Below are 8,984 nucleotides of genomic sequence, written 5' to 3' on the forward strand. Positions count from 1 at the left end.
GTTTTGGTGCTGTTTTGGTGCCATTTTGGATGGCTGCAGTGACTGTTTTGGTGCCATTTTTGATCTCCTAATATGGTTGCAGTGATCATTAATTTTAGAGCAAAATATGGCTATTATTTTTTTATTTTGTTTCAGAAACAAGAGAAACCAAAGGGCCCACGTCTCCCCTCCAGAGTTTTCGAGGGCCAAAGGGCAGGACATTTGAGTTTTCGAGGCAACTCCCCACGTCTCCCCTCCACTGGCAACTCCCCACGTCTCCCCTCCAGTGGCAACTCCCCATGACCACGACGCAGGTAACTCCCCTCCTATTCCATTGCCGCTCCATCTTCCTCCCTCTGCCTCCCTCTGCCTCCACCATCAAGCAACTCCCCTCTGCCTCCACCATCGCTGGCCAGGAGGGCAATGACGGAGGAATCATGGAGCAACTCCCATCCGTCTGCCAAGAGAATGGCGGAGGCATCGTGGAGCAACTTCCCTCCGTCTGCCAAGCATCACCGTGGTGAGGCGTCTGGCAAGGAGCCGTTGGTGGTCGACGATGATGTTCCGGTCCCTGGGCAGAAGCAGGACTACACCGTGCCGCTCATGGTTGATATCCACCTGAAGGAGAAGCTGGATGTCGTATACACCAGCAATCCAGACGAAGCTGACAAGAGGATCCGCGACATGAGGAGGAGGCTCGGCGGCATGGTTTCTCGGCCGATCGACGTTGATGTCGAGTATACCAGGGAAGACGAACCTCCGCAAATGGCTGCAGTTCTGCAGTTATGCGTGGAGGATCTCGTCCTGGTATACCACATCACCGCGGCAACCAAATGGTAAAAACATCCAGTTCTGAAGTTTCTGAAGTTCTGAAGTTTCTATCTAATTAGTAGTTTCTGAAGTTTCTGAAGTAGATGCAATAGTTCTGAAGTTCTGAAGTAGATGCAATACTAGTTCTGAAGTTCTGAAGTTTCTGTCTAATTAGTAGTTTCTGAAGTTTCTGAAGTAGATGCAATAGTTCTGAAGTTCTGAAGTAGATGCAATACTAGTTCTGAAGTTCTGAAGTTTCTGTCTAATTAGTAGTTTCTGAAGTTTCTGAAGTAGATGCAATAGTTCTGAAGTTCTGAAGTAGATGCAATATTAGTTCTGAAGTTTCTGTCTAATTAGTAGTTTCTGAAGTTTCTGAAGTAGATGCAATAGTTCTGAAGTTCTGAAGTAGATGCAATACTAGTTCTGAAGCTCTGAAGTTTCTGTCTAATTAGTAGTTTCTGAAGTTTCTGAAGTAGATGCAATAGTTCTGAAGTTCTGAAGTAGATGCAATACTAGTTCTGAAGTTCTGAAGTAGATGCAATACTAGTTCTGAAGTTTCTATCTAATTAGTAGTTTCTGAAGTTTTTGAAGTAGATGAATTTGATGCACCAGATTAATTTGATGCAGGCCCAAGGAACTCCGCCCGCTCCTGCAGGAGAAGAAGCGGTACACCTTTGTTGGCTTCTCCATTGGAGGTGACAAGGAGAAGCTGAAGTTGTCTGGTTTGGAGATCAACCCCGACAAGTACGTCGACATGCAGCGCAAATGGAGAGTTCCAAACAATGGAAAGAAGTGGCAGTCTTTGGCTGAGTTTGCAGCCAGCCTCATCCACCCATCCTACAAGGAAATGAAGGGGAAGATGAACAAGAAATTGGACCACAAACGATGGGGGGACAGCCCACTGCCAAACAACCTCATCGAGTACGCAGCGAAAGATGCATACGTCACCTACGAGGCATGGAAGAAAATCGAAACCGTCAAAGAAGGTTTGGAGCAATGGCAAGAGGCGGAGGATCATTAGGATGACCCCTACTACTGGGGATATTGAGTTGTTTGTTGTATTATGTGTCTCAGTTTGTAGTTATGTGGTTGAACAAGTTTGCTTTTGTTATGTTGAACAACTTTGCTTTTGTAATGATGAACAAGTTTTCTTTTGTTATGTTGAACAAGTTTGCTTTTGTAATGATGAACAAGTTTGCTTTTGTTATGTAGTTATGTGATTGTTATGATGCTGGTGCAGAACACTTATGGTTGTGATGTGATGCTACTGCTATATAGTAGTGGCGCACCACATGACAGGTGCGCCATTAGTGTCCATTCCATCTACAGCCTTTTTCCTAGTAGTGCAAAATGCAGCATGATGGACTGGCTGCAATGGAAATAATGGTGACAAATGCAAAAAATGAAATATGACAAAAAAGCCCGCCTACTTGCCGCTTAAAGTTCACAATTCAACGGCCTGCATATGACTAGTAACCCAATCATTTATTGGGCCAGGATGCAGAGGCCCGTCAGATTGTGATAACAGGTAGCAAGTAGGCCCCACAGGGCAGGGACGGAGACGGTTAGGCAATGTGCTGCCCGCTTTAGAAAGGAACTTGAGAGGGAAAGCTCAGCCCGCTATATAAAACGGTGCTAGCTCCGCTCGCTCGGCGAGGTGGGACTAAACTCCCTGCGCCCTTGGGATGTGCCCAGCGCGACGCTCGCTTGGGCCTAATTTGGATGGGCCGTCCCACGCCAGCCTCACCCGCTAGGTCGCTGGATTCAACTTTGGGCCATCTCGTTGTCTGCGCCTGAGGCATGCATGCATGGGAATGGCGGCGATGTGGGTTTGCATGCGCGGGTGGCGGACATGAACTTTATCTATCCGAACTATGTGATGATTTCTACCCGAAAACAAGCTCCCGTGCGACGCGCTCCCATGCGACGCACGCCTCCCGCGTGATACGCGATTCTGATGCGACTGCGTGCCAAGTTTTATAGATGGAAACTTCTTTAGATGCAATGCCATCTCACAAACAACTCAGAAACAACTGTATGATTGATCATAAAACACATGCATTGTTGTTCAAAGAACTGTCTCATGAATAAATTGTACCATAATTGCGAACATAGTGTGAAACAGAAAAAAAATGTTTGCTTGCAACAAAATAATCCTGGTTTGAAGCTTAAACTGGTTGAAAAACAATTGAGCCTACTCCATATTGTCTTCTGCACTGCCAAAATCCAGTGACCTCTTGCGTTGCGTCGTTGGAGATTGCGTCGGGCTTGGTGACGACCCATGTGCTTCAATCTTTTTCTATTTAACATCAATGTAACCATACAACTTAAGTTGTTCTTGGTCTTTCTCTTCCAACTCTCTAGCAAGACCCTCCATTTCTTGGATTCTCACTTCCTGTAGAAAACCATAGGAATTGTATTAGGAAGAACTCAAAAAAGACGTAGCCATAAACTAGATGCATGTAACATGTAAAATTTGAACCTCTGAATCAATGTCATCCTCGGGAAAACAACCCGTAGTTCTATTGTACACAATGTACAGGTGACATGTCTTGCTGCCATTCAGATCAGAAAGCATTTTTTGTACATCATCTGGTCCTGCAATCAAGAACATTCCTTCTGGCAGCTTCCACGCAGACCCGGGTAAGAAGTAGTACAGTTCTGCTCCCAGTTTGCAACCAAAAGTATCTCTCATTTCACTCATAATGAGATCGTAGGTCACTTTGGCGGGTTCAAAAATTCTGACTTCTGTCGGGTGTTCATCAAAGCATGCTCTCGGGACATGTGACATCTCATCATCCCTACTAACAAAAAATTCCATGACCAGCACCTAGTATCTCACATCAGAGTTAATACATTCAATGAGTAAACGGGCAAACATAATTTTTTATGTGCATAGCAACATTGCGGCGTTGTTACCTGCTTTTGTGGAATGTATCCTTCATGTGGAGTGACTGGGGATTGTGCCATCTCAAACCTTCTCACCTTGTTATGTGGAATGTATCCTTCATGTGGTGTGACTGGGGACTCTGCCATCACAGGTTTCTTATCCTGCATATGAAACATCGACAGTGGGTTTACACACAAGTTTGAAAGGTCATACCATATCTTGGGTATGCATCATTGCGAGGTACTTACAAGGGGAGAATTGACGATATGTTGTTGGTGTGGACTGATGTGGCATTGAACGGGTGACTCTATCGCAATGTCTCGAGTGAATGGCGACTGTGCCGTCTCATGATGCTTAGCCTACATACAATCGCCGACATAAGGTTGCCACAAATTGAAGATGTTTGTATCATAGAATACATAGGTCCTTAATATATAGAATCGGTGCGAGATACTTACAGGGGAAGAATAATTGAAGACATGTTGTCGGGGTGGCCGTGAGATCGCACGGTCTTCTAACATATGTCCTTCCAAGCGGACCTTCTCCAGCATGGCCTTATAGTCCATGTCCGACCGCTCCTGTAGCAGCTTACTGTCCATATCCGCACGTGCCTGCAACACCTACGCATCCATCCTAACTCGCTCTGTCTGTATAATACTATCCACAAGCTTCCGGTCCTTCTGCAATGTTTGATGCATTTCCTTGTAGCCAAGGACAAACTTTTTTTCCATGTACTCACAGTCCCGCTTATACTTTTCTTCAATCTCAAGACGCATCTTCGCCATCTTACGAGAAAACTCCTCACGCTCCTCCTTTATCATCATGTCCACGTATGAACGTTCTTTTTTCAGTTTCTTATCTACCTCATCGCGATCCTTTTTCAGCTTCAAGTCGATCTCCCGGCGCGCTTCATGCAAAGACTTGTCATACTCCGCACAGTTGTTATGCGCCTCTGAGACCATGGTCCCTACAGCAACACATATACCCATGGTATGAAAACTGTATCCACAACCTCACCCAACTAATTCGAAACAATACGACTGTGAAAAAATATTCAGAACCAGTTCGTACGATCAACTACTACAAACTATCAATCAAAAAGCTCTTGCATGACATCCTGTACTCAAATTACACCAGAACTACTCAACTATGGCAAAACCTGGATTTTCTAATCTCTTCGGAAATGACTTCTTGGTTGAATCAATGGAAAAAATAATCAGCACTGCAATCGAAGATGGGAGGAGCCGTGGAGGAGACCTTTTTAATTCGGCGTCGGCGTGGTCGCTTGAGAAGCGATGGCGCGATCCCGGCGATGGCTTTGTGAGGAGAAACAAGGTAGATGGGGGTGGTTAGGATAGGGTAGATATGCGGTATAATGGGAAGGTATATATCCGTGATTCTAGGGTTAATTAGTTATTTTGAAGTAATGCGCTTCGATGCAAGTTTTTTTTTAACGAGCGTGATCTTTTCGGGGCTTCCAAAACATGTGCACTGACCGCGGGTCCAACCACATATCACAGAAGCCCGAGCCATCGCCGTGCTCGTGCCAAGCCGCCGCCCACCATTGCCTCCCTTTCCCTTGCCCCACCAAATTGTTATTCTTCTCCGGCGACGAAGCCTGCCATCGCCGACGGACAGTGAGAGACGAGAGATGTCCATATCCAGTTCGGCCTCTCCGTCATCATGGTCGCGGTATGGTTCACTGCCGATGACCAGATGCCCCGACTGCCCACGCATCGCGCCACTGAAGCGTTTGACAACCATATCGGAGAAGAATGGAAACCATGGGCGGGAATTTGTGAAATGCGAGAGCAAACCAGAAGCGGGGAAGGTTAAATCTATGTTTTGTTGTGTCTTTTTGCTATGAATTCTGACCCCAGATTTATATTTATTTCCTCAGAATTGGGATTTAGGGTTTCCCTTCCCTATTTCAGAAGCTGAAAACATGCAAGCATTTTGAGTGGCTGGATGAATACATTGAGAGGCTTCAAACGGATGGCTTAATTGATTTGCCCGTTGATTTGAGGCACGGGGCAACCCTAGAGGCAGATCTGCCATCGGCGGTGGATAATAAGGGCTATGCCAATGTTCCTCTGATGGTGGCGGATGCGGAACTCAAGGTGGAATTGAAGAAGATGAACAATAACTTAAGGCAGTTGATCGATCTGAATAAGCACGCAAATCTGATGGTCGCGGGATTTTATTTTTCAATAATTGTTGTGGGATTTGTTTACTTGTTGATCATCACTCATTAGAAGTTGTTAACAAATTATTTCAGTCAGCTTCTGTATAAGCAATGTCATTTGTGCTTAATGCCTTGTATGACCAGACCAAGGAAAAGCTCATTTGTAATCTATTGGAAAGGACAAATAAAATTGAAAACCGATTTCTTGTTTCCAAAATAAAATTTAGCAAAGAGGAAATAGCTCGAACATAACATAGTAGCCCGAACATAACATAGTACCACGAACATCAATATAGTTGATCTAACACAAATAGTACGATAATGATGATTTGTAAAGTAGCACATTACATCAAGGATTTATAAAGAACGCAAATTATTTTACTACGTTGTGATGTAACAACTCCAGAGGCACATGTGGAACATGGGAAACAAACAGATAAATCCCTTGATTTCCCAGGTACAGCAACATCATCAAGAGTTAGGATGAAAAACAATGGTTACGACACCATATTCTGCCATGTCTTGGGGCACAACATGATGAGGCAGTTTCTGTTTGAACAACAAATTTGTTATGTTAGCAAATTTGTAACTTATTCTTCTCTAAAAAAGGAAGAGCAATAAATTCATTCCAAGAATTTCCAGAAATAATTGTCAATCCATTTTCGTTGGTAAATACGAGATATGTTTGGCGCAATTAGTGGCTAACTGGGTTTTTTTAGGAATAGTGGCTACTTGGTTTGATACATGCCAAACGTTACGTTCAGATTAGTTGCATTATTTCGTTCATTTTTTACCCAAAAAATCTATACAAAGTGTTAATTGGACAATGTGAACAATGTGGCACGAAGGTTGTCGGCCCAACCAGTGGATGGAACGGATCGATGGTACCGGATGGAATCCATTGTAAACCAACCCTAACCCTAAACCCAAAAAACCAAAAAAACCCTGAACCCTAAACCCTGATAACCCTAACCCCCCCCCCCCCCACCCACACACACACACACACAAAACCGTAAAACATTCAAAATTTTGCCCCACGTGGAAACCATTATGCATGAATTCTCAATGGGGTCATGGGATGCCATGAAGAAAGTTAGGGATCATTAGTACATGTACACGCAAAGTACGATCTCTGACACGTGCCTTTCCGGTCCATGTACATGTACATGTAAACCAACCCAACATCGATCCGGTTCAGTGGATGGATGCATGCTCTATGTGGCACGAAGTATGTCGGCCGAGCCAGTCGACAGACCAGATCGATGCTACCGGATGGATTCCATTGTAGACCAACGCTTGACCTATGTCCGGTGTGTGTGATAGGTCCACTGTAAGACAAACATAGTTCCGTCAACCCTAAAACCCTAAACAGTGATAACCCTAACCCCCCCCCCCACTAAACCGTAAAAACATTCAAAATTTTGCCCCACATGGAAACCATTATGCATGCAATCTCTACGGGGTCATGGGATGCCATGAAGAAATTTTGGGATTATACACGCAAGTACAATCTCTAACAGGCGCATTTCCGGCCTAGCATGTCAACACCCCGAAAGCACTAGCTGGGTTCCTCACCTGTATGAAACCAACCCAACATCGATCCGGTCCAGTGGATGGATGCATGCTCTATGTGGCATGAAGTTTGGCGGCCGAGCCAGTCAACGGACCGGATCAATGCTACCGGAGGGAATCCATTGTAGACCAACGCTCCATCAATGTCCGGTGTGTGTGCTACATCCACCGTAAGAAAAACATAGCTCCGTCAACCCTAAAACCCTTAAACCCTAAACCCTGATAACCCTAAACCCCCCCACTAAACTGTAAAAACATTCAAAATTTTGCCCCACATGGAAACCATTATGCATGCATTCTCTATGGGGTCATGGGATGCCATGAAAAAAGTTTGGGATTATACACGCAAGTACGATCTCTGACATGCGCATTTCCGGCCTAGCATGTCAACACCCCGAAAGCACTAGCTGGGTTCCTCACCTGTATGAAACCAACCCAACATTGATCTGGTACAGTGGATGGATGCATGCTCTATGTGGCACGAAGTTTGTCGGCCGAGCCATTCAACGGACCGGATCGATGCTACCGGAGGGAATCCACTGTAGACCAACGCTCCACCAATGTCCGATGTGTGTGCTACGTCCACCGTAAGACAAACATAGTTCCATCAACCCTAAAACCCTTAAACCCTAAACCCTAATAACCCTAACCCCCCCCCACTAAATCGTAAAAACATTCAAAAATTTGCCCCACATGGAAACCATTATGCATGCATTCTCTATGTGGTCATGGGATCCCATTAAGAAATTTTGGGATCATTAGTACATATACATGCAAGTACGATCTCTGACACGCGCATTTCCGGGCTTGCATGTCAACACTCAACCCTAAACCCTGATAACCCTAACCCCCCCCCCCACTAAACCCTGAACCCTGATAACCCTAACCCCCCCACTAAACCCTAAACACTGAACCCCTAAATCCCTAAACCCTAATAACCCTAAACCCCTAAACCCTAAACCCCTAAACGAGTTGACAAGATTTTCTTATTTCTTTATATCATTTATCCAAATCTCACATAACTCACGCGGCCCACCCCTCCCTAAATCCCGCGATTACAGCTCCGCATTCTAACCACCCGGGCCGTCCGCACCTCCCACGACCGCTGCAAGATCAGATCGGAGACGCCGGTCGCCCACAGAATACAGGAGTCGGCGGCCACCACTCGCCGCCCACCGCCAACGTGATCTGAGGGCTCGGACGTCAGTGTTCTTCTCGCCGCCTCCTCCTCGCGTGAACGCGCCATTTTTCCTTTGCGCCGTCGACCACGCTATACCGGCACTTATAGTTTCCGACGCACTAACCAGCGCCATCTACTCGGTGGCACCGTCTCCGAGATAAGGTATTACCTGATCGTAACTCTTTATAATCGTTGTCCGCCACTCCTTTAGTAGTTGAACCCTCATAGGTTTTGCACCCAAATAGGTTATGTGCTTAAACCCATAAGTGGATCATATGTTAAATGACCCAGTTAATTTTGTGAAAATTAATTCTCTGCTAATTTTGTTATACATTTTCCAATTTTGTTCGGATTAATTGAGCCGGATT

The 8,984-nt window shown here is 45.2% G+C and overlaps 1 protein-coding gene across 1 annotated transcript; it reads left to right on the forward strand.

The window, feature by feature from the left end:
* Nucleotides 1-402: 402 nt before the first annotated feature.
* LOC147980480 (uncharacterized) lies at nucleotides 403-1,810 on the forward strand. Its single transcript, XM_087515625.1, has 2 exons — nucleotides 403-815; nucleotides 1,417-1,810. Exons 1-2 carry the CDS (start codon nucleotides 403-405, stop codon nucleotides 1,808-1,810), a joined length of 807 nt encoding a protein of 268 aa, XP_087371751.1.
* Nucleotides 1,811-8,984: the final 7,174 nt, after the last annotated feature.

This window comes from Triticum urartu, chromosome 3A (assembly GCF_056163025.1).
Source record: "Triticum urartu cultivar PI428250 chromosome 3A, HENAU_Tu73, whole genome shotgun sequence".
Lineage (NCBI taxonomy): Eukaryota > Viridiplantae > Streptophyta > Magnoliopsida > Poales > Poaceae > Triticum > Triticum urartu.

What these genes read in the sequence shown, in the direction of transcription:
- LOC147980480 (XM_087515625.1), top strand. Translation starts at nt 403, where the DNA reads ATGACGGAGGAATCATGGAGCAACTCCCATCCGTCTGCCAAGAGAATG. An exon ending in ATCACCGCGGCAACCAAATG is followed by an intron (nt 816 to 1,416) that starts GTAAAAACATCC and finishes AATTTGATGCAG; the next exon opens with GCCCAAGGAACTCCGCCCGC.